Source organism: Epinephelus lanceolatus, chromosome 11 (genome assembly GCF_041903045.1).
Source record: "Epinephelus lanceolatus isolate andai-2023 chromosome 11, ASM4190304v1, whole genome shotgun sequence".
Classification (NCBI taxonomy): domain Eukaryota; kingdom Metazoa; phylum Chordata; class Actinopteri; order Perciformes; family Serranidae; genus Epinephelus; species Epinephelus lanceolatus.
This window is the reverse complement of record NC_135744.1, coordinates 32,164,874-32,191,178: the sequence shown is the minus strand read 5'-3', so window position 1 is coordinate 32,191,178 and position 26,305 is coordinate 32,164,874. Positions and strand designations below refer to the sequence as shown.

The 26,305-nt window shown below is 37.9% G+C and overlaps 2 protein-coding genes and 2 long non-coding RNA genes across 6 annotated transcripts; 1 reads left to right on the top strand and 3 right to left on the bottom strand.

Moving 5' to 3' along the window:
* Nucleotides 1-1,484: 1,484 nt before the first annotated feature.
* Nucleotides 1,485-26,305, top strand: LOC117245862 (Golgi SNAP receptor complex member 1-like). Its single transcript, XM_033609444.2, has 9 exons — nt 1,485-1,565; nt 2,851-2,971; nt 3,687-3,762; nt 4,196-4,303; nt 4,458-4,549; nt 7,448-7,522; nt 24,428-24,457; nt 25,464-25,546; nt 25,800-26,305. Exons 1-9 carry the CDS (start codon nt 1,523-1,525, stop codon nt 25,922-25,924), a joined length of 753 nt encoding a protein of 250 aa, XP_033465335.1. The 5' UTR covers nt 1,485-1,522; the 3' UTR covers nt 25,925-26,305.
* Nucleotides 9,916-13,366, bottom strand: LOC144464691 (uncharacterized). Of its 3 annotated transcripts, XM_078172521.1 has the most exons (11): nt 13,213-13,366; nt 12,881-12,983; nt 12,612-12,710; nt 11,556-11,660; nt 11,327-11,419; nt 11,102-11,200; nt 10,864-10,962; nt 10,604-10,702; nt 10,398-10,496; nt 10,174-10,275; nt 9,916-10,053 (listed from the first exon to the last, which is right to left on the bottom strand). In XM_078172521.1, exons 2-10 carry the CDS (start codon nt 12,966-12,968, stop codon nt 10,175-10,177), a joined length of 882 nt encoding a protein of 293 aa, XP_078028647.1. In that variant the 5' UTR covers nt 12,969-12,983; nt 13,213-13,366; the 3' UTR covers nt 9,916-10,053; nt 10,174. The 3 variants fall into 3 exon arrangements, with proteins under 3 accessions (XP_078028647.1, XP_078028648.1, XP_078028649.1); XM_078172522.1 differs by lacking the exon at nt 11,327-11,419; XM_078172523.1 differs by lacking the exon at nt 11,556-11,660.
* LOC144464693 (uncharacterized) lies at nt 14,917-16,071 on the bottom strand. The gene is made up of 5 exons (XR_013492353.1): nt 15,928-16,071; nt 15,642-15,734; nt 15,450-15,557; nt 15,210-15,311; nt 14,917-15,063 (listed from the first exon to the last, which is right to left on the bottom strand). It is a non-coding gene; the product is annotated as an uncharacterized LOC144464693 (long non-coding RNA).
* LOC117245885 (uncharacterized) lies at nt 19,136-20,192 on the bottom strand. Its single transcript, XR_004500643.2, has 4 exons — nt 19,933-20,192; nt 19,736-19,837; nt 19,501-19,602; nt 19,136-19,320 (listed from the first exon to the last, which is right to left on the bottom strand). It is a non-coding gene; the product is annotated as an uncharacterized LOC117245885 (long non-coding RNA).

The window sequence follows — 26,305 nt, the reverse complement described above, 5'->3', positions numbered from 1 at the left end:
TATTGCTAATTGTAAAACTGTGTGACAGGTGTTTGCCCATGTGATGAGTCAGTGTGCATAGTAGAGCAATTAACTTTAGAATTTTGAATGACAGTGTGTTCCTTGTGAAAACAAGAGCTTTTCTTCATGAAAATTGTGCCAAATGCAGAGAATTGTGTGTAGTGTTTTGAAAAAAATGTGTTTTAGAACTGCAGTTCGAGTGTAAAGCAGGAATTGTGCTTGTAGTTTAGCAGAATTGGTTCAGGGGGTTGGTGCATGAGTTACATGTTGTGGTCATTGTGTCTCAAGTACCAGTATTTGTGTGTAAACAATTGAGAAAAACTGTAACTCTTTCATGATGAAACATACTTTCCAATATACATTTATGTAGACTGACTTGCAGAACTGGACTGTATGATGGTAGAAACTTTAGCAGTGAACAGAAATATCAGCACCCTGCTTCACCCTCACTCTGTGCCAAACAAACATTTTCAGGCAGATGCAGGTGATACTCATCAGGCAATCATTCAGCCTCAGTCACACCTCCACACACACACACAGCTCCACCCAGCTCCATTCAGTATCTGAATACTTTCTCCCCCACTGCTGCTGACATGCAAAGTTTTTCTATAACACCATTATAGACATTGAAAAATCTAATTTGTTAAAGTTTATTTAACAGTAGGTTGATTTCACTACTGCTAAACTTGATCTCACAGCCATAGCTTCTCTCCAGTCTTGGGCATGTGCTAGAGTCTTTTGCACATGGCCCCACACCTGCCTGTATACAGTGGTTAGAAGCTGTCATCTGTGCTAATAGGTTACATACAAGTGAGTGGGATTCATCATTCAGCACACCTGAGTAAGAGCTGATTTGAATGGTTAAGGACATTTGGTGCATCTGGAGTTGACTCCTTGCATTTTTTTTCTCTAAACTGCAAATGAAGAGAAAATATAAAAGAAAATTGAGATAATGTTGCTGCATGAGGCCCACTCTTAGAGACTGAATTACAAGAGCCTATAATGTAGTTAAATTAACTCCAACTTATCCATCTAAAACATTAAAAAGCTACCTACACATTAATACACCATAACACAGTAATAGCCTATAATAAAAGCTGTAATACTGTCATGAGCCATTCTGCCAAATGAGTGTTTTTACTTTTAATACTGTTAATACTGTTAGTACATCATACTGATGACGGGCTACTGTTCTATTATGCCTTAGAAATTTAAATGCAGAACTTGTAATTGGGATTTATCATGGTGTTAATACGTCTTAAATAGCCTAGAATAACAGCCATCATCATGGAGCTGTCTGGGAAAACAATTACCAACTTTACCCAGTGATGAGTGTATTTCAATCATCAAGCAATAAGCCTTTTAGGCCTCCGCTATCGTGTTTCACATTTAACCCTGGATAATGATCACAGCCTGCATGTGATTAAGGAAGTGGTGCATCTGCGGCAGGAAACCACCAGAGAGCGCTGTGGCTCACAGGAGAAATTGCGACAGTTGTTGCCACTTGACGGCTAATGATGACATGTCAACAACAAACATGGCAACCGGCAGCAACTATTGGGAAGGTAAATTATGTTACAACGTCTAATTTAAAACAACTGTTCGCATGTTTGTATTTTATTGTTCATCGCCGATTCAGGTCAAACATATTTAACATGTCCCGTAAGATGTTGCGACAATAAACGTCATATCCGCTTGGTTCTTTAGCTGGTTATAAGCTAACCTGTTAGCTTGTTAGCCGTTAACGTCAAACTTAAAAAGTTAACGTTAGAGTTATTAAAGCTAATCCTTTCAGCGGACTTAAACGGTACCTGAGTTTGTTTAATTTGACATGGTTGTCTGACCCCTCTTTACCTGTTAGCAGGAAAAATGGAAACAAGTAAAATAAAGCAGCAACATGTACAGATTTATTCAGAGGTCCAGCAGCGTTAACAGTAGAAACAAACAAAATCAGAACATCCTAATGCACTGTTTCGTTTTTACTAATTATTGTTTAACCTAGCATAGATGTTTGCACCTACTGACATCCATTTGTTGACTATAAAATCGATTTACTCAACAACGTTTACTTCACATAGCTTTCATTTTCTAATGAGTTCTTACTATTTCCTTTATTGTTTTATTTATTATGATATTTGTGTATGATTATATTATATTTCATTAACTGTACAGCACTTTGGTCAACTGAGGTAATTTTTAATTGTATAAATAAAGTTTGACTTGACTTGACTTGACTTTCATTTAGTAATCCTCTCAATTGAATTATTAATGCGCACTGATTCATCCACAGGGATTTATTGCCTCTAAAGCTGTTCACTAAAACATTCAACACTTTTGCTAAATACTGAGAGTCTTCTTGTGTTTACATCAATGTGGCTCACATGGTGTAATGTCATATCTAGGTCAGGGTTGGAAATGAGCTCTTTTCGTCCACCTGCCTCTGTAACTAGTGGGTTTCAAAATCTACCAGCCCCTCAATAGATTACCTTGTTTCCTTTACTTGTTTGTTTGTTTGTTTGTTTGTTTGTTTGTTTTGGCTGGTAAGTAAAGCTAAACTAGCTACCACTTGCATATTTTACCAGTATTTGGCTGGTGCCAGTTTCCAACAGACTCTGGGTCAAATACTCAAGCCTGTCTTAAAAGCCACGCCATGCTTAGCTTGTTGGTGTTACTGTCACACTGTGGTGACAGTATAAAAATAAACTATACCATAGGTGCGATAATAGTAGAAGTGATATGTTATAATTATTTTGCAGTTTCTATATGATGCCTTCTACTATTTCTGCTTTTTATTGCCTGAGTTTGTTTGTTTGTTTTTTGTTTGAGTGTTTTTTTTGCTTCTTCGTCCAGATTTGCGTAAACAGGCCAGACAGCTGGAAAATGAGCTGGACCTCAAGCTGGTCTCCTTCAGTAAGCTCTGCACCAGCTACAGCAGCAGCAGCAACCGGGACCAGCGGACAAGAGACAGCAGGTCAGCTGCAAACCACTCACTTCATTTTAAAAATGTGGATGCACTCTGACTTTTTCTGACCATAAATATAGAATTTTACACAATTAGTGCAATTGTTGACCTCATGGTTTTAAGAAAGCATTATTTTTACATTTCTGCTGAATCACTGATAACTCACAATATTTGAGTAATATGATATTTAGTGTTTTGAGCAATTTGTAATTTTATTTGTTGGCCAGTAACTGATAAAGGATTATCAAGAACACAGTGTTTTACCATTTTAAGCACCAGCCACTCTTCTTTTTCCCTGGCAGCATTACAGTAAAGTGATGTGATTTTCTGAACTTACCTGACCATACTAGATATTCTATTATTTGCCTTTATCCACTTGTTCATTACATTCACATTACTGATGATTATTGATCCAAAAAAAAAAAAAAAATCTCTCTGTGTAAATATTTCGTGAAAGCACCATCAGCCAACCCTAACATTTTGTTGCAATATCAATATTGATGTATTTGGTCAAAAATATTGAGATATTTGATTTTCTCCATGTAACCAAGCCCTACTTGCAGTTTTAGAAAATGATGTTGACATTTAGTTTTTTTCTCTTTTGTGCTGCTGTAGCCTGTACATATTTAATTTCTTGTACTGTAATTTTTATAATTTGCATGACAAAAAAGTGAGCTTGAACTTAAACATTAGCATCCTTCTCCATTCCCAATTCTCAAATCAGGTCTGATTCTGTCGGCTCATCTCAAGACAACATGCTCGTGGCCATGACTACTGAGCTGGAGCAGCTGTTGGCCAATGTAAGTCAAATGTCACATATATATGGTCACTGACAGCCATAATTAAAGAGGTTTTAGGGTCTTCTATGGATGGAATTGATGGGATCCCAAATATATACAAATGAATTTGATTTATAATTATTTTTCTGTTGTAGAAAAAGCGCGAGCAGCCAGCCAGAGCTGATTGTGTCATCCTATGTTTTTATAAGCTGCGAAAACTATGGTTTATTTTGGAGGTTGCACAGACTATATCAGAATTTCTGTTTATGCTAATTATGTTACATACATTCATGTTTACTGTAATGTTTAATTTATTTTACTGTAGTCTGATAGTCTAAATTATAATCTTGCCAAGTTATGCAATTCTTCTGAGTTGTTTTAAGAGTGCTTACCCCTCGAAATCATTGTTTTTGCAGCTACTTATTTTTAATTTCATCTTTTTTTTCTTCTGCAGCTCACAGCAGTCAATGACAAGATGGCAGAACACACAAACACACCAGGAATGTCATTACATAATGCAGCGTTGATGCATACCCTACAGAGACACAGAGACATTTTACAGGTACATAATGTACAATTGCTTCACTTTCTTGTGTTACTTTCTCATACTGAAAAGTGTTTCAACTCCACGTTAGTCATTTTAAGTACCGAAAAAGAAACATTTGTGAAATTGAAATATGTTTTAGCCTTATTTTGATTTTTATTTGATCCTACAGGACTATACTCATGAGTTCCACAAAACCAAAAGCAACTTCTTCAGCCTGCGAGAGCGAGAGGACCTACTAGGCTCTGTCCACAGAGACATTGAGTAAGCACCTTGCTTACATCTCTTAATACATCTTTTGACAATACATGACTTTGTCTATTGTTAGCAAATATAATCCTCTAATATTTTACACCATTCACCACCAACTGTGTGGGTTGCCACTCTTGTGCAGGACACCTGTGTGTTTTAGATTGGAACTGTTGATAAAGAACTGACAGTCCAAAATACAGTTGCAATTGTCCTCAAAAGATCCAACACCTGTCCTGATGTCTTTGCGTCGGCTGCCAATACAAGCAAGCGCTCACACACAAGCTCTACTGAGATTTTTAAATCCAGGCTGAAAACACAAATTTTCTGTGTCGCTATGGCCTCCCCTTATTTCACTAGCTGGGAAATCATCAACTGAGTTCTTCCAAGTAGCTTCCTCATTTTTGTTCTATTGAAATATGAACTTCATTTGTAATTTTCTCACCTCAATCCTTTTCTTATATTAACATTATTACCTGTATGTTTCGGGCTCTGCCTCCGGTGTGTGAGTGCATTTTTACATGTGACGTCTCATGTTCTCCTGTCTTGAGAATTGCACTTTGATGTTAAATGTTTAAATCGACTGTAATTCTCATACTGAGTGAATTGGGGTGCAGCGTCCATCAGGAGAAGTTCACTTATCACTGACATGTAATTCTGGTCAAATTTATCTACCTTTGATGCAGCTGTCAGTTGTCAAGTTTGATTAAGATGCAATTAGGTCTGTAACTAGTGATTATTTTAATTATTAATGCGTTGATTATTGTCTTGTTTAATTATTTATGCTATAAAATGTCAGAAAACAGTGAAAAATGCCTGAACCAAGTTCTCAGAGAAATTCAAGAAGCATGTGTTATCTAACCAACAGTCCAGAATCAAAAGATTTTCATTTTACTATGATAGATTAAGAAAATCTGCAAATATTTACATTTGAGAAGATGGAGCCAGTGAATATTTTTTTGGTGCCTCTGCATATTAAATGACCACATGTGTTAATAGATATCAAATTGTTTGTTGCAGATTGATGTTCTGTCAATCAACCTCAACCAACTGATCATTTTAGCTCTAAATGCAACATATGTGTTGTTTAAAATAATATATTTTATTGAAGCCTTGGAAATGACATGGGAAATATGGTTCAGACTTTTCTTGAACATTAATGTCAACAGGAACAAGATAAAAAGATAATAGAAGTCATGTTATTTATATCTTTTAATGGGTACTCTAAATCGCTGTATTGATTTTGACCATTTCTTTATTTTAATCGGTCTATCAGAAGTCTCCCAACTTTACAGAAATATAATAAGACTCTCTTAAGTCTGCGTTATGTTAGTATAGTCAGTCCTTCCTTCCGTGTTCCTTATGTCCCTCCACCCTCTGTCTTTCCTCCACTCTTCTCCTCTCTATTCTTTTTCCTCCTCCTCCTCCTCCTGCTGTGGACACCTGCTATGTTATCCTTAACCAGGAGGAGGCAGAAATGTCCAGTTGTTGCTGAATTCCCCCACCTCTTGGTAGTCTATTTCGCTTCTATCATGTTTCATCCTCTAATAAGAGGCACCTCCTCTTATTAGCTGATCTCCCTCTCTCCCTTTCTCTATCTGTCTCTCTCGCTGTCTATATGTCTCTCTCTCTGTCTGTCTTTCTCTGGGGATAACTTTCCTAAGTGCCTTCTACAGTAAATCAAACCGCAAGGCTTTCATTCAGCCCAAACTAGGGGAGAGTGGTTACATCTGGCCTGACTGATACAGAGAAATGCTTCACCAGGGGAGGAGAGGGAGAGCAAGACAGTCAGAGAGGAAGAGTGAGAGACATTGTCCTGCTCTGGTATTGACGGATTACAGAAATGATGAGATTGAATGTTAATTATTCTCATAGAGGTGAGAGGAATGGAGGGACAATGAAGGGAGGGAGGCAACAGAAGAGATAATGGATGATGAATAGATGATCAGTAGAAATAGGGAGTGGATGGTGTAAATAAGAGATGGACGACAGAGTTGTGGGTTAAGCAGAGCTGATCACTTAAAAGCCTTAACGCAGGAAATACATAATCAGCATCCAGGCATCTGTTAATAGGAGGGAGGGAAATACCTCTTTTAGTCTGAAGCAAAGGCTGGGGAAAGGTTTTTTTGGTGCTGACGTAAAGCTTAATACAGGGTAATGCGTTTACTTTAGGTTTTCATGAAGCACCACCAAACAGAGCCCGCCTGGGTTCAGACCTTTGAATCCACCCACTCCACCGAGTTGACTGATTCGTCTGAAACAGCAGCTTCTTGGTTGAAAAAATAAATCTATTCAATGAGTGCCATGGCGGGACTAATGCTGTTGTCAAGGTGTTGTCATGCTGCGTGCCGCAATGAGGAGTAATAACAACAAAGGTGACGGCTGTAGACAAGAAAGCTGCTGCTATTGAGGCTGTTCTCAATCAACAAGTAGTCTCAGTATTTCCCCAAACTGTAGTCTGTTTTACTTTCCCTGCTTTTAAAACCCAGGTTAAACCTGTGCGATGGCATGGCTACACATCAGTGTCGACTCAAAATGTGGTTAGATTCAGGTTGGTCTCTATTGATTGGGTAGGGAAACTCGAATCCCCCTCCACCACGGAAATCAGTTTTCTTTTCTTTTGACAGGTAGAAAAATACACAGTTATCAGTGTGAACTCAGCTGGGATGTTTTTCACACAAATTAAAATGGTGGTCAAAATCCATCTTACCATAACCTTAAACAAACCCATTCTTGCCCAGGACTTTTGTTGCATGCCATACCCCTCTTTCTTGAACTAGATTTCCTGTCTGAACCTCTACTGTCTCTATCAAATAAAGGCCAAAAATATATTTTATTTGCTTTATCCTTAGCTATTTGTCAGTCCAAATCCCCATGATTTAATGTTTCTTTCTCTCCTGTCTTCTCACACAGGTCCTATAAGAGCGGCACAGGAGTGAATAACAGGAGGACTGAGCTCTTCCTAAAGGAACATGAACATCTCAGAAAGTAAGAGATTTATTAAAAACAACTTATTACTTAGAAACACTCGAACAGAACAGCAGGAAATTAATATTTGTGTTGTCACGAAGGCTGAGGGCTACAGCCAGAATCCCTCCTTATTTACTATATGAATATTCAGTATTTTTTATTTATTGGCACTCTATTTATTTAAGTGTTTGAATTCTGAGTGTGAAGTTTGACTATATGTGCTCGTATTTGTGTGTGGTATTTGTGTGTGGTCATGTGTATAGTATATGCATGCAAGTGGTTTACTGGACATGTTTTTCATCACGTTACCTCATGGCCAGTAATATGTTTCTCAAGCATTTTTCATAAATGCACTCAAATAGAGGAAGATTGACAAAAAGAGAAAGTAAAAGAGCAGAAGTAAAACAAGATGTGGTGAGGAAAAAAGTTTGAAAGCAGAAGACGATGTGTTCCCAATGTCAGCAATCTGGTCATCAAAACGAGAATGGAGAGAAGGAGAGAACATTTCCTGAATCCTTATCAAACTTTTGTGGCCCCCATCCGAGTCCTTTGATACTGGGAATCTGCCACTACAGAGTCTGACCTACCTAATGTGACATCTCTTATTTTTTCAATTCTAAAATATAAGGTATAGGCTTTAGTGATTGATATGATATAAATTGAGTTAAACTACAGAATGTGACTCCAGAAATGAAGACGGTAGAGACTAATCAGTTGTTGAAACTACAGAAACACTCACTCCACTCACTTCTGTACAGTGGTGTTACAAAGTGAAGCTTCTTCCCTCACAAGTCAAGTTACTCAGAATTAATATTTATTAGGTTAGACAGCATCTAACTGTATAGCCTGGCTGTCAAAAAGGAAAGCTGCCCTGCAACACTCGCAGGCTGAGGTGGATAAAACACAGGAGAGTACAGTAAATTAAGGATCAGATTTTGATCAGCTTTATTTTAGCCGACACTGATCCATTAAAGTATCTTTATCAGGTTGTCCTGATACTGATCCTTCAGACCGGCTCAGGACATCTCTAGTTTTTAGGTTTCTTAGTAATGTTTTAAGCCACCATGAGCTTCCAGAACAACTCCAGTGCTCTGTGTTATACATTCTTCAAGTCCGTAAACTCTGCTGGATGATTGGACATGTTCAGGTTTTTTTATTTAATTTGTGATCTGTTTATATCTCTGTACTGTGACTATTATTTCTTGTTAGCCATGCTAAATATGGCAATGACTGTCCGTTGGCCAGTCGGATGGTCTGGTCTGGTCTGGTCGAGACTGAATTATCTCCCTTAATTTAATAGATTAAAATAAGATTTTGTACAGACATTAACAGCCCCCAGAGGATGAATCATAATGACCTTGGTAATACCTTCACTTTTCATCTACTACAGTTATCAGGTCAATTTTTTTCATTGGTATTTCAATAAAGATATGCAGAGTATTAATAAACAAACACAGAACCAGTAAGGACAAAAAGACAACCCCACCCACCCATCAACCCAGGAACAAACTGAGAGAGCCAGACCACTCAAAGGAAATCTTATAGACAAGAAAGAAAAAAAATGTATATGCAAAAAAGAATAATTTAATAAAAAGAGACAAATGAGGACAAATTAATTAACGTGTGACATAAGTAGGGGAGTATAGCGTGTTTCATTACAATTTTTCAGCTTCCATATTTCCTACAAAAGTTGAAAATTGCTGGCCAGGTGGCAAAGAAGTGTACAGTTGATCTTTTAATAAAACAATGGATTTTCTCCAGTTGTAAAATACATAACATCCTTGATCCAATGTCCATATGTTGGAGGTGAAGAGTCCATTTACACAGGATGAGCCTTCTGGCCAGAAGTGAGCAGAAAGAGACAGTGTCTGTTTGGCCTCTACTTAAGTTGACATCTAGAGGAGTTACTCCAAAGACTGCCATGGACATAGCCTTTATGCTTTCAAAACTATTTTCACTATGTTACCTACTAATTAATTAAAGGTTCTGTATCTAACTTTCTAACACTATTAATTGCTTTTTTTATTGCTAATGTGTCAACAGTCTGTGAGGTAACCTAAAAACTGAGACTGTCTCCGACTGTCTCGGTTGCTTATAGCAGCCTCTGGGCTGTCACTTCTATGTAAAAGACTCAGAGCGAAGTTTCCCTGAAAATACAAGGGCTGTGATATTATGTGCGATATCGAGTGCCTTGCCTCTTTCTTCAGCTCAACTACAGCACTAACAGTGTGCAGCAGTAGCTAGTGTTAGCTAAAAGAAATGGAGTCTGACTGACCGCAGTTTGTGTAACAGCCTCAGAGAGAGGTGTCACTGATAAAAAGGATTTTCTGAAAGACACATACAGAACCTGTAAATACTATATATGTCAGTTATCAGAGGTTAAACTGTCCAAAATAGTTCAATAAAGACAATTATCTCCAACACAGTTTATTGTGAGATAATAGAAGGCAATCAACAGAGACATTTAAAAACAAGTCTTTTTCTACATCATGATTGGGGTGTTTTTTGTTTGTTTGTTGGTCGTCCATGGTCGTTTGGACTGGGATTTCCTGAGAGAGAGATAAAGAAATACAGTTAAAATAATAATGCTTTTAAATAACAAAGTCACACCTACAAACACAAAACATGTATGTAAATGTGTCCTCATGACAACTAAAACTCCTCCTTACATTAGTTAATGTTAATACTGTTCCCGAAACCAAGACCTTCTACGCTGAAACCAATCCCTGCCTGTGTCACGTTGCCAATATTTATTTCAAGTCCTTTTCCTCCTGTTGATTCACAAAGAAAAATAAACCGAATTAGATCACATTAAATGTTAATCATTGATCTGTAGCGTACAGATTCGAGTCTTGTACATCAGTCAGTCTACAAGAACCTTCCCAGGACTCACCATTCACATTGCAGTTGTTCCCTACACCGATGCCTCCTACATTTGCTCCAATTATCATGTCAGCCATGTTGCCAATACCTATTTTGACTCCTTCTCCTCCTGTTAAAAATACAAAGAAAAGCAAGCATAGTACAGAGTATAAGTTTTTATGTAGGAATCTACCCATTACTGCCAAACTTCTCAGCAGTGGTAGAGAAAGAGCTCACCCATTACGTTGCAGTTGTTCCCTGCACCAATGCCTCCTTTGTTGGATCCGACATCCATTTTACTTACGTTGCCAATATCTACTTTGACTCCCTTTCCTCCTGTTGAAATACAATGAATGACACAAAGAACAAAGTCACTTGAAATGTTAATCTTACTCACAGCTTTAGAGTGCAGACTCTGATCGTATTACATGGAGAATGACTTAGAAATCATGAATGTGCAGATTTTTATTAACCTCCCATCAATATGAGACACTCACCGCTCACATTGCAGGTGTTCTTTGCACCGATGCCTCCTACATTGTCTCCAACTGTCATGTCAGCTATGTTGCCAATACCTATTTCAACTCCTTCTCCTCCTGTTAAAATACAAAGAATAACAAACAGAACAGAATCACTGCTAAATTTTTATCAAATCTGTACAGAGTGTAGTTTATAACTCAGGAGGATCTGCCCATTTCGGCCAAACTTGTCAGCAGTGGGAGACGAAGAACTCACCCATCACATTGCACTTGTTCCCTGCACCAATGCCTCCTTTGTTGGATCCGGCATCCATTTTACTTATGTTGCCAACATCCACTTTGACTCCTTTTCCTCCTGTTGAAATACAATGAATGACACAAAGAATCTGACCCACAGCTTTAGTGTGCAGACTCTGATCATATTATATGAATAATGAACGTGCCGATTTTTATAAACTTTCCGTCAATATGAGACACTCACTGCTAACATTGGAGGTATTCTTTGCACCGATGTCCCCTGCATTGTCTTGAACTGTCATGTTACTTACGTTGCCAATACTGACTGCTTTCCCTCCTGTTAAACACAGAAATAATAAATAGATACAACTACTATTACTGCACAGATTCTAACCTCAACATGACTTATGAATCAGAAATCATGAACTGCCCACTTCTGCTATCTTGACCGCAATATAAGACACAGAACTCACCGCCTGCATTGTCGACGCTCCCAGATGCAGTTAATCCAGAGCAGCCTCCAGTTCCACCTCCTTTGTGACATGAGCTGCCAGTTTTTGGCTGGGGACCTGTTCCTCCTTTTAAAATACAGAGAAGAAATCAAAAATGAGCTCTTAAGGGACAGTTCATTCCAAAATCAAAAATTCTTATTTTTCCCTCTTAGCTGACGTGCTGTTTATCAATCTCAATTTTTTTTGGTGTGAGTTGACTAGTGTTGGAGATATCAGCTGTAGAGATGTCTGCCTTCTCTCCAATATAATGGAACTAGATGTCACTCGGCTTGTGGGGCTCAATTACATTTGAAAAACGCAACAGCAATGTCTCTTTACAGAAATCATCACCTGGTTGCTCATGATAATCCACAGACCTTGTTGTGAGCAGTTTCATGAAGGAACTGTTTTCTTTCTACTAAACTACAGCTGATACACCTGTATCACTGCCCAGAAGGAAGGGTGCATCTACTCATGAATGAGAGGTTTGTTCCCGTTCATGACATGAGATGTAAACATTAATGGCGTCCTCCTAGTTCTGTGGTGCCAGATGAGCTAGCAGGAGATGCATGCTTCCTTCTGCACAGTGATAAGGGTGTAGTTCGGTAGAGAGAAAATAGTTCCCACATAAAACTGCTCCCAACAAGCTCTGTGGATGATCTTGAGTAACCACATCACGATTTCTGAGACATTGCTGTTGAGTTTTTAAATCTATTTTGTGACACTTTGAGCACCACAAGCCGAGAGCCATCTAGTTCCATTATATTTATCACTGCCCGCTCCTCATCTCTACTTGAAGCAAGTGGCACAGGGCTACATTAGCCGCAACTAGCATAACGCATCAGAATCTCTGACCACACTGTCAGCTGTAATGTAGCTGCCAGGTTTTGACACAGAAGAAGAATGTGTGGAATAAAAAAGACAATATCTCTAAGTTTTGATACTTACAAAAAACCTGTACTGTGAGTCTGACAGTGTTATAAAAGTGCAATGTTAAATCAGTGGAGTACTCTTAACAATATGAGACACAGAACTCACCACTCCCACTGCCAGTGCTCCCAGAAGCAGTGGATCCAGAGCTGCCTCCACCTCCTGTCTGACTTGAGTTCCCAGTATCTGACTGAGATTTTAATCCTCCTTTTAAATTACAAAGTTAAAAAAAAATACATAATCATACTCTCCCTCAAGCAATATGAAATAGCTGAACAGCATGCTTCTACTTTCTATTTTACAAACAGAGCTCATCACTGATACTTACACCAACTACAAACTGACATAAAGATATAGAGATATGAGTTTGAACTCACTGCTAATATTAACATTGTTATCAGAGCCAATCTTCCCTTTGTTGGTCCCAACCACAATGTCCTTGCTGTTACTAATGCTGTGTGCCATTGTTCCTGCTGAAATCTAGACAGACAGACAAAAAGTAAAACAGTTTTTGTCATAAAATGGATGCAGACAGCACTCTGAGGCAAAAAAAAAAATCACTTGTATATACTACAACATCAGTTACAGGACCAGCTGAATGTCTGAGATGTAAATGTAAAAATAGAAAATATAAACTTTTAAAGATAATAAATGTGCTGCACATCAAAGACAGAGCAGTTAACGTTGACACATGCAGTTATTGTCTTACCTTTGGTTTCACACGTCTGATCTGTGCTTGTCGATATGATGAGAGAAGACTCTGCTTTTTTAAGTGCCCAGCACATGTGTGTTGGTGACTTTGAGGGATGGGAACTTCCGTATAGTCAGGGGATGTTTTGTTTGTTCTGCAAAACTTAAATCATCCCACAGAGTCTAAAGGGGGTTCTCTAACACAGCTGCATCAGCTGAGATTAATAACTGATAAACCAGAAGATTTATTAAAGATTATACTGAGAAATGTTTAAAATTCTACTATTATATTTTTTAAAAGTATTGATACCAGTCGTTTTATCAGCCAAATGACTTTACTACTGGAGAGGCATTTGTAGCTTTTGCTGTATGACTCTTTGAACTTGAAAACACACCAAGATATGTATAAATATAACAGGAAATAACTATGCCGGCTTGTTAAATGCTTAAATACTGTGTCTGACATTTGAAATATACACCTTAACAAATACACACAGACATTCATTTACTGAATATAAAAAATAAAATGGACAGGAAATGTTATTTAACATTTATGTTTGAAATGTTTATAGGAATTATTGGTAAATGGCTCAGTTTTGGGCTCTGTAATTCAGTGTTACTGACTTTCAGTGGAGTCATTTGTAAAGACATAAGCATACAGTATAATGTGTTAATATGTTTTGTCCAAATTAATGTTTCTGAAATTCAGAATTAGCTAATGCGTTAGTGAAGTGTTTGTTTTACTGATGTGAAAAGAATATGTGTAAGGCAACACATGACAGGCAACTGAAATAAATATGAATTTCAATATTATGTACTTTTGCAAATACTTGCTTTATTGTGACACACTGTAATCACAACTGCAATGTATTGTTGTAATTATTGTGATATTTATTTAAACCAGATCGCCCAACCCTAGCTTGACATTATTTTTACTGAATGGGAACAGCCAAATAATAAAATATAAATATATAAAATATGCTGCAGTTAGTTTTATATATTATATATATGTCCTCAATAAAATAGTTACCTGTCCAAAGTGGTCTTAGCCAGCAGTTCAAAGTTTTAAAATGTTCAGTACTTTGACATTAATCTCTTTTCTCATATCTAAGTGTTGGATGTTATCCTGAGCACAGATAAAAAATATTCTGCAAAAAATCCCTCTGAGAAAAATGAGACATATTTGCCAGAAATAATTCTCTTTAATGTTTTATTGTCTTTTATCCAGAATTTAACTAAATCACATATTAATTTTGACATTTAGTCACTCTTAGTCTGTGTTTCCTGTAATGACTGCTCAGTGATCTGTAGACTTTGCACCAAAGTCATTTTATTTTATCACTGCGTGAACTTTAAATAAAAATCTAGGTGTTTATTGATTGAAGATATTTTTCATAGACTCAGCCGGCCTCTGCAGCAACAGTATATGCCCCTTTTATTATGGCACAACTAAGTCATAACCGGTGCCGACACTTTATTTACAAGTTAAAGGGAGATTATGAGTGTGTGACCACTTTATAGTAAATCATTTTAGGTTAAAAACTGGAATGCATAATAAGATAACCCAACTGCTCGTTTGTCAGTTTTTCTGACAAAGACAATATCACAAAGACAAAAAAACATATGAAACAAATTCATGACAGTGTTTGTAAGAAGGACAAACACTATAAGAACATTTCCAAGGGTCAGTAAAATGGTAAATATTCAGTCAGAGATAGTCTCATACAGCAAGAACTTTACTTTATTTTCACTTGTATTTCTGTGACATGCTTGTGATGAATGACATTTTCTGCCAATTTGAAATCATCAATTTAACATTTAACAAATGGTGCATCATTTTTGGTTGAGTCATCTGTTGGAGGGCAACATCCTAAAAGGGAGAAAGACAAAGAGAGTGAGAACTATTAAAAGACTGATGAGAAAATTCAGATTATATAGTTCTACAATGATGCATTCACAATATGTCATATGCAAACTTCTGATAGTAATGAGGCATGTAAATCTCTGACTTCTTACCTCAGCTGATGTTGACGCGATTCCCTGAACCAATGGATCCTGAGTTACTGCCAACTACAACTTTAGTAGTGTTGCCAACACTGTCACCGCTTTTTAGTCCCCCTGTTAGAAACATGAGGATTGATAGAAGAAATTAAAAGTTAACCACAGAAACTCTGTTGTCGTTGAGATGCTGACATCTTAATGCAAGTAATGAATCAAAAATAAATGGTTGTTCTTCCCGTATGTGGAGTAACTCACCTTGTATTTTATAGGCGTTCTCTGCTCCAATGCGTGCTTTCTCTGTATTTTGCCCCAAGACAGCGATTTCAGAGGTGTTGCCCAGAGCAGCATTTTGTCCAACACCTCCTGTAAGAGTGGTCATGAGAGAAAGAGATTCAGTGAAACTGTCAAGACAAGCTGACAGAAATGTATTGACACACTCAGATTTACCTGTAACGTCAACAGCATTTTCAGAGCCAACCTTCCCTGCATTGTCGCCGATGACAATGTTCTCAGTGTCAGCAACTTTCGCCATTGTTCCTGCTGAGATTTAGAAAGTAAAAAGTGATTGTCATACAAATGGGTTCAGTCAAAATGTTGTACCAAGTACCAAGTGTACGAGAGTCTGTCGTAGCCTCAATGACAAATGCAAAATAAAAATTAAGATAGTAAATTTGTTGCATTTAAAAGACAGCAGTTGCATCAGAAACAGATACACATGGAGTCTTTATCTTACCTCTGGTTTCAGTTGTTCGTCCTGTGCTGTGCTGTGAGGTGCTAGTTGTGATTTAAGAAGAGAAGTCTCTGCTTTTTATATTTTTCTGAACGTCTTACAGTTTAGGAGGAGGGGCTTCTTTTGTATGGTTAACAGGTATTTTGTTCATTCAGCAAAACTCTTCTGTTCCCACAGTCTCTAAAGAGGACGCGTGATATTTGTCATCAACTGAGGTTCAATTTCAGGAATTTTTTTTTTTTTTTTGAAATTACACTCAGAAATGTTCAAATGTGACGTGGGGCCCGTGGTTACAGAGCAGTGTCTAGCACATGACAGTAAATGTAACATTTCCTCCAATCTTCTCTGTTCAAGGAACAAGTTGTCATTACAGGAACTCATGAACAGCACTGCATATATCCTCACTATCAGCCATTTATCTACAGAAAGTTGACCAAATTTGTACTCAGTAACTTGCTCAACATTATATTTTGTAAAATTAAAACAATTTTCAATTACTATGGAGACATGACCACATGCTCTTGGAAGAATTAGCTTTGCTTGCCACCGTCTACGTAGTGCGAATTGCTCTATACAATAGCCACAAAATCAGTGGAATTCATGATTTGTTTAAATTCAGTTTAATTCCTTTAACAAAATCTGTGAAATTAACATGTTATCATGGGTCTAGTAAAAGAAGGAACAAATATCAATCAAGTACATGTCTGATAGTTTAAACAAACTGGACATTATTACTGTATTTGGAAACCGTGGATTATTTAAAACATTAAGCAGGCGATTTCAAGGCTATTTTCAAGGCCAATTTAACACAGTCAAAACAAACATTTGATATATCCACATGCTAAGTGACTTTAGTGGCGTCTCTACACCTCTAATAATTAGTTTTCGCCAATGCTGTGACATCTGATGTGTTGGACTTAGACAGCTCTCTCTGTGTCTTTCATCTGTGTAAGTTGGCCCACTATTTTCTAAATCTGTATGTTTATTTAAGTGATATTTCATACACTGACACTGATATCCATTTGCCATGTAACATCATAGAGACAGAGCGCAACGCATCACACTCTGAAAACCACGCCCACTGGAGCGGCCCACCCAACTGTTGGCACCACAATATGCAACCAATGGCTGAAACGCTGACAAAATGCCTGTAGCTTACCAGCATGTGAAAGGATAATTTTAGCTCCTCATGTCTACCAGAGAGGAAAAGTTGCACCAACAAACTCGATATTGGCGGTTTACCTTGGAGAAACAATCCCACTGAATGACCAATGATATCATGCTTTGATATTTACTTTTTCATCGAATTACCAGGTAAGATCATCATTTAAGTTAAAAGATAAGAGCAAAACTAGGCCTCTCGTAGCATGGATAGCTTCAGCCTCTACAGTTTGTCTGGTCAAATTAGAAGAATGCTTGCCTCACATAGGCATACTGAGTGTCAGTCCCACAGTTTTCCTCATATCCTCCTGCTGTTGCCTCGTGTCTTATTGCTTAAAAGTTCATTTTTTTAGTTAGCAAGCAGCTGTAAAAACTAAGTTATGGAATCTGTGTTGGTTGTGCATCCCACCACAAAGTAGCTTTTATGTATTTTTGTGTTGTTTGCTAGCAGACGATAATGTCAGTGAAGTCAACGATGAATTGTTTTCTCGTCTGGTTGGGGTGTGACTTAAATGACCTCTGTCTCTATAGTCAGTAGGGTTCAATCATCTACACATTTAATATGAATTCATTTCAATTTCAGACTTGGTACTTTTTTTAATGTTCCATACTGACGCCATAGAACCACCACGAGTCACCAGTTTGAGCTCTGACATTAACCTGAACTGTGACTTCTGGTTTGGTGACCTGAAGCTTCACTTTCTGTATGAGTTTGTGGCAGCGGAGGCTAAAACTTGTGAATCAGCAGTGTGGTGGCTGGGAACAGCATAGACATTTATTCATGAAGCAACTTTTAAAAGTACTGTTGGATGATCCAGCAGCCAGCACGTTAAATGCTATTGCTGCTATTGTTGCTGTTGTCAAAACATACCTGGGAGTTATTATGTTGTTGGTGTGTGTTTTTGTGAAGGACACATTATGTAAAAGAGAGAAAACGTCAAGTTCAAGTTGAAAAGATTCACATGAAGTGTTATTTTAGAGCAAGGGCACATCTTTGCCAGAGCAGCTTATTTGAATGATCTTACTGAAGTCAGTTTTTAATTGTTTCTTTTATATAATCCCCTGTCAAGCTTTTTCCTGAAAATTTTAACTTCACTAAGTAAGTAGCATCAGACGCTCAGTCACATCTCTGTTCATAGGTTTGGATATAGCCCCATCTTGCTGCGACTCTGTCATAATACACCGGTTTACTGGCCTGATAATTAGGCTGAGCTGTCATTTCTCTCACTTTATTTTTAATTTAAAAAAAAAAGAAAAGTTTATTTAAAACACAATAATACTCGAAGATGTGGGGGTCAATTTAGAGATCCATAACCAGGCTTCCAGTCTAAACCCACCTCACCTACGGGGGATCACCACAGTTATTAACATTCATTCTGAGGGGACCATGAGTGTCAAATTTCATAGCAGCCTGTCTAAAAATTATTTTAGAAAATTTGCTAAAAAGCACAAATGTCACTCTGCTGGAAGCGCCACAGGAAAAGTCAGGTGATCATAAAAATCAGGCGACTTCATCCTCTGGGGACCATGAATGTTTGCACAAAATGTGATCATAATCCACCACACTGGTGTTGAGATATTTCAGTCTGGACCAAAGTGATGCCCGACCATCCCCAGAGCCACACAGCTAGCATGGCTAATAATAACCCAGATGGTGCTCAACTCCTTAAAAAATTTAGAAGCAAACTGTGCTTTTAAGACATTTCAGTCTTTTGGTTTTCACAGAAACAACATAGAATGACATCCTTGATCTAGCTGAGTCTGTGGAAGTCTCATTCTTGATTTTGTTTGATTGTGTCTTGGCCTTTGAAACAGTCGACCACATCCTCATTGACATACTTTGACAGTGGGCTGGTTTATCTGAGGCCAGTCAAGTCGTACTGTAGTTGGTTTATATCTTCATTGAACAGAAAACTTTGAGTTGGTGATCAGGTGTCTGATGTTTTGATTAATCAGACTTCTAATATCTTTCCCATGTTCCCAGTGCTCAGTTTAAAAATGGAAAGAAAATGTGCTGTGTCTGCTGTGAAAGAAAATAATGTAAAGACAGTTTCATGCTGCATATTGACTTTATTTTCATTTGCTTTTCTTTAATATTATAGCACATGATTTTTTTTATCTTTCCTGATTTCCAAGCATCAGTCTTGTCATTTGTTGTCATCATGTTTTAACATATTTCCATTATCATACGTCATTTGTGGCCAAGTGGATCATGATCTGTCTGAGAGCAGTTTCCTAAGAGAGGAAAAAGTGGTGGAGAAAGAAGGTAGAGCAAGATAGAATAAAAAACATTAATTAGAAATAACTGGTGCATTAATACAAAGTATTAACACACCCAAGCATGTTATATGCACACACACACACATTAAATATTGTGTCCTGTGTGACCAATTAATGTGTGCTCTTCCCTCTTACCTCAGCTAATGTTAATGCGGTTCCCTGAACCAATTGATCCCGAGTTGTTACCAACAGTAACATTACGCACGTTGCCAATATTGGACTTGGCTGGGATTCGTCCTGTTTAAATACCAGGAATATGAGAGATTGGAAACAGTTCAGTTATGTGCTGTAAACATCTCTGAATATGAGTAATGAATCCAAAATAAACCACCACCCACTTTGCCCAGCCATATGAGAAAGGATAACCCACCTGTCACAGAGTAGTCGTTCCTTCCTCCAATGCATCCTCGGTTCGTTCCAGAGACATGAATGTTGCTGATGTCACCCAGAGAGACATTTACTGCAGTATCCTCTGGAGAGAGAAAACATCAGCGAGGACTATGTTATGAAACTCCTACAGAAAGTTACACTTTAGACACTCAGATAAAGATACTGAGCTAAACTTACCTTTAATAGTGAGCTTATTCTCTGCACCTATCGTCCCTTCATTGCAACCCATGGAAATGTTTCTGTTGTTGCCAGTGTAGTAAAACAGTGGTCGTGCTGAAATGTAGACGAACGAGCCTACAAAGATGAAAACAAATAACGAAATAAAACATAATGTGCTGTTAAATCCCATGGCAGCACTCTGACTGCTGTGTTTTTGATGTTTGTGCATTAGCACATCTGGAGCACAGCAGCAGCTTAATGTGTAACTTGTAAATGTAAACAGACTCAATGAAGACAGAGCAGCTGACCCACACATGAAGCAGAGGTAGAGACTGACAAATGTAGAGATGGTTGATTTTTAAGGAGACTGATTCAGTCCTTTGTCAGTTATAATATACAGGTGTGACTCTGGTCTGTATTTCATAAAAGGTTTTATTGATTCAGCTTATGTCCTCATATCCACAGAATCTAAAAAGGGGGGGGTGTTTGTTTAACAGAGTTACATTAACAAACTTTCAATAGTGAAACCAGCTCTTCATAGCAAGAGGAAATATATTTCACACATTCTTGGAAAAGTGATTATTGTTTGCAACATGCTGAGATTCAGTTCTGTACTTTGAATGTTATAGATATTTGATACTTCTTTAAGTGGCATTGTGAAAGGGATGACCGCTTATAGTAATCATGTTCTCTTCTCTGTTAACGGTGGCCTGACTCACCATTTCTGTTTAAAATTAAGGAATTTATGACACAATTATTTAGTGTACTAAATTGTGGAATTATTTGTATGGCTACATTGATTGATAAATTTTATGTCGGACATGTGAACCAAAAATCAAAACAAAATGATAAATGAAATTAATGATAAACCTATACAACAAACTGAATGAATAGATTCTCATTTACAACTTAAATTTAATCTTACATGATTGAAAGGAGTAGGAGGAAGTACACACTTATCTATTCCTGTGTCTGCTTGAGTTCCACATCCAGATCATTTAACAGTTTCACCCCACACATTGAAACACACACACACACACATACACACACACACACACACACACACACACACACACACACACACACACACACACTTCATAGTTGTCTGAACTGTTTTTTTTTTTAAATGACTTTCAAATCATAACCACCCTCCCTGACAAAGAGATGTTTTTTGTATATTACCTGGTAGTAAATCAGTTCTTGCTTTATGCATAATACATATGTGCTGTCTGACCCATAAATGTAGAGGCATTTGACTTTTAGAACAGAGTGTAAGTGTGTTCACAAAATCCTACATTATTAACTATCCTTATGGCCCTTTTTTGCGGTATGTATTATGGATGTAGGGAGTTTTTGTAAGTGTTGCCCCATAGCTCCACGCAGTAACTTAGATACAGCAATACAAGTGAACAATAAAGAAGGTACAGCGCTTTGTGATGCGGAATCAGAATAAGATTTATTGCCAAATAGGTTTTCACTTACAAGGAATTTGCTTTGGTTTTTGGTGCAAATATAAAGCGTACAATAAAAATATTAAGAGGAAATAAAAACAAGCTTGCATGTTTTATATGAGGTTTCCAGCAGATTTTGTGGTTCATTACCTAGAAATTTATTTTCATATACTCTCTCTATATCAGTGCCATCTGTCCTCACTTGTACATGAGTGTTTATTTACAAATTCTAAACAGCATAATCTTTGTTTAGTGATGATTTGTTTATATCAAACCTCAATTCTGATGTGATCATCTCCAAAAGCTGCGTTAAATTGTCCCCAGAACAAAACAGATATTGGATACATTTGTGGTATTTGTGTAGTGGCAGTCAGTCCTGGTGTGTTTCCCAGTGAACCCTTAGCCCCATGACTAATTGTAATTAACCATAACTGTTGTTCAGCCTCTCAGCCACAACAAACCAAAATGTTTCCCTTAAATGGATCCTTCTGTGGCACATTGTCTGGCCGCCACAAAATGTAAATGCTGTCCGAGGAAACATGTTTAAAATTTTTAGTACCACTCAACTTTTAACCATTCATGTGATAAAATTCTGGCCATTGTGTCTCTGACTCAGTCACTGTATTTTAAAGTTTTTAAACTGAAGGATGCACAAAAATGCAAGTAATCAATCAGTGTAATCAAGTACCATCAGTTTGAGGACAATGCTGGATGTAGAGAGTAACTTAGAGTCAGACATTTTTCTATGGTCTGGGCTTTGTTTTGTTGATTCATTATAAATGCTCATTTTGTAGAGTTTTACATGTGAAGCTTTACACTTAGCTTTACAGTTATGGGGGGAAAAAAGCAACCACTAAGACAAACATGTAGAAATGTTTGCCCTCAATCCAGCCTCATATCATACTAGGTAGACATCTGTAGTACATGAAATGTATTTTCAATTGACTTTTAAAGCTCTGACATTTGAACTGTTGCAAAAGTGTCACCACTGAGCCTCATACAAACCCCATTCACAAACTGGTCATTAGTTATAAAAGTAGGAAAGGAGTTTCAAATAGAAAGGTAGTAACTGATCAGGGTTCCCACGGATCTTTAAGAAGTCTCAAAATTAATGAATCTGAAAATAAGGCTTTGATTGATATTAAAATGTCTTAAACTTATCTTTCTAAAGTCTTAAAAATTAAAGATTTCCTGAATCATTTTTATGCCTCGCCACCAGAGACAGCTGTGGCCAGAGGCATTATGTTTTCAGGTGGTCCGTCCTTCTGTCCCATTCTCATGAACGCGATATCTCAAGAACACCTCGAGGCAATTTCTTCAACTGTGGCACAAACGTCCACTTGGACATTATGATGAACGATTAGATTTCAGTGGTCAAAGGTCACTGTGACCTCACAAAGCATGTTTTAGCCTATGACTCAAGAATTCATGCGACTTATTGTGACAAAAATGTCTAGAAGGACAAAATGATGAAGTGATGACATTTTGTATCCAAAAGGTCAAAGGTCAACTTCAATGTGACGTCATAACGTTCTGCAAAACACTTTACTGGCTATTACTCAATGTCATAACTGAGTTGGTGACACTAATCTTGAGTGTCCACCTTGAATTTAAGATGTGTGTGAAGCAGCCATGTTTTAGAATATGTAACGTCTTTGCAGCAACATCCATAATTGTAGCATCGACAGCTGTCATGGTTACATGGAGTCTGGATCGATGTGGATGTCAGCTTGACTGGTTTGTGGAGGCATACAACTGCAAAGTGGTGGTTTCTATTAGTCTTCAGTCTAATTTTCTGATGTTGCGTAAGATCTCAAAATAATTGGTTACATCCATTTTTCTTCAATAATTTACAGAATCTCTCACATTAATGTCATGCAGATCAAGATAGCAGTACCAATAGCATTCGCATTTTGTTTCTGGCTGGGATGCTTAGAGCAGAGTCTGCTAGCTACCCTTCACTGTACCCTGGAAGACATGGGGATGTGCAAATTCAGTGAAAACTGGCTATTTAATCAAGAGTTTGTGGCATGGCTGAAACCAGTGCAAGGCAATGTTGACAAGTCTTGGTACATTTTATGCAAAAAGTTTTTCAGACTTGGCACAATGGGAATCGAGGCAGTGGAATTCCACATGCAGAGTGAGAAACACAACAACACTTTAATTTTGGTTATTTAAAAATTGGTCTTAAATGTCATTCCAAGTGGCATTAAAAAACTCAAAAGTCTTAAATCTAGCTTGCCTCAAGCTGTAGGAACCCTGTGCTAAGTAAAGAAATAAATAAAAGGAACATATACAAAAGCAAGACGCTGCCTCGCCTGTAAAGAACAGAGAGAAAAAGCAGAGCGCAGCAGTAGATAGATAGTGGGAGAGGTGGACGAATAGATGAGGAGGAAGTATAAAGCACAGTATTGATTTTTGGTCTCCAGTGGAGTCGGCCAGGATGCATGCTGCTGACCTTATATGCTCTGCTCAGCTTTAGACCGAACACTTCATTTTTCTGTCCGTCACTTATCTCAGCAGCTAATGGCAGCCGATGTAAACCGCCTTTGTGTTCTCAGTGCCGTCCATCTGTGTGTTCATTCTGCTTATATGCACCTAAAACAAATAACACAGGGTTCACATTACCATCCCGAAATCTATGTGTTAGGAGAAGTTATATTATAGAGATTAATTGGCTTCTGCTACGATGGAGGTTTGATTTGACCAATCAGGTTCTGACTTTCTCAAAAATCCTCCATTAACCAGCACTTTTCTCCTGTCTCGCAGGAATCACAGGAAGTGCTCCTTTTATGATAATAGACTCAAAGAGCTGGGTGGTGTTATGGTGCGGGCTTTCCCAGTGTCCTGTTCTGTAATTTCTTGACTCTTAAACCAGGAAATATATCTATATGTTTAAATTATATCAAAAGGTTGTATGTTAAAAGTGATGAATGATGGGCAGCAAAGAAAAAAATGACATTAAGTACATTTTTTAAATGATTTTAAGTTGTGAACATCTTTGTTTAAGACTCACCTGACGTTTCATTTTTTCTCTCCTTTTTTCCGCTTCTTGTTCACAGCTCAGATAGTCTTATCGACAATGCAATAAGGTAAGCTTTATTGCCTTGTTCACTCTCCTCTCTCCTTTTACTCCCACTCACTCAACTCAGACACACACACACACACACACACACATCATAAGCAAACTGCACATTCAGGTCTATTAAAACAGGCCATCATGCCTCGCTGCTGATAGCTCCTTAGCTGAAACATTACACTTAAAGGAATAGTTCATATTTTTTGAAGTAGGGCTGTATAAGGGACTTGTCCATGGTGAGTGTATTACCTAGAGTAGATGTCGGTCAGAATGCCCCCAGTGAGGAGAAGCAGGCTGCCCGACACAGAAGCTGAGCAATGAACTGTTGTGAAGGGGTCAGCAAGAAAACATATTTTAGCCACCTTAAAAAGCCCACCTAAAAAAGTCAATATCAGTTCAAGTGTGTGCTATATATAGATTTTTTTCACTGCTTTACCTGACTGCCAGACAGCCCTTTGTGACAGGGAACTGAAGCTGTTAAATCGCTCCTCTCAACGCCAGACTCCATTGAGAAAAACAGTGATTTAACTCCATCACTGACCACCAGAGCAGCTGGTCTACTGCTGCTGTTAGTTCTGATTCACCAAAGTTACACAATAACACAGACTTACTAGGAGTTTGAGGCAGTGGTTGACCAGCAGCTCCTGTGTTCAGTGAGCCACAATTACTGTTTTTGTCAATGGAGTCAGGTGGCTTTTACGAGAGAATCGGAGCGTGCTGTCTGACAGATAGGTAAAGCACTGTAAATGATCTCAGCTACTCTTATGTTTTGCTGCTGGCCCCGTCCACAGTAGTACACTGCTTAGCTTCCGTGTTGGCAGTGGACACCTACTCCAAACTGGGGACACACCAACTGGCATCTATTGTGGGTAATACACTGACTATGGGTAAGTTCATCCTACAACCCCACTTCATCCTATCCCTACCTCTTTACTATGCCTTTAATGGTTACGCTGTGAAGACATATATGTGCCTCTTTTCCCACCAACTAATCCCTCCTGGTTTCTTCTTCCCTCCAGTATCGCCATGGCTACCAAAGAGAACATCACATTTCAGCGTGGGATGTTGAAGTCCATTCAAACCAGGGTCACAACTTTGGCTAGTATCCTTTAATCATTTTAATCATTTGTCCTCCTTTTCTCTTTACCGTCTTTACTTTGTTTCTTCTCTGAAGCTGATAATGACCGACTGCAGCAGATTTACACCATTAAGCTCCATTTATTCCTCTTCCTGGTTTGTGAGGAGCTCTGCTGATGTATTTTCCCTGCTGCTTTCTGTCTCTTACTCACTGCGAGGAAGGGAAGGCTGACTTGATCTTAATTATTTTCCTTCACCACACTCCCCCTGCCCCTCAGATCGTTTCCCCACCATCAACAGCCTCATCCAGAAAATCAATTTGCGCAAGAGGCGGGACTCTTTAATCCTAGGCGGGGTGATCGGCATCTGCACCATACTCCTGTTGCTCTACACTTTCCACTGATTCGCCTGTCGACTGATGGACTCTCACTTTTGTTCAGAACACAAAGAAATATTCATTGTATCTCAAGACTTTTTAAAAAAGTTTTCATATTGTAATTTACTCTCCTTAAGAAAGGATTTTATTTTGAAAAGAAAAATATATCTCATTAAAAACAAAGTCTTAATTGAAATTGTCTCATCTGTCAGATTGGAGAGCTTATTTATTTTCTGAATTATAATAACATTTCCATTGTGGGATTTATATATTGCTGCTTATATCCTGTTGTAATTTTAGCCCTTTATAAATGAATGAAGTCATATTTTACTGGGACTGTGTACTCTTGATGTCAAACTTCTTTATACAGTACTGGCGGCGCCTCATAAAATAAAGGTGATGAGCTCA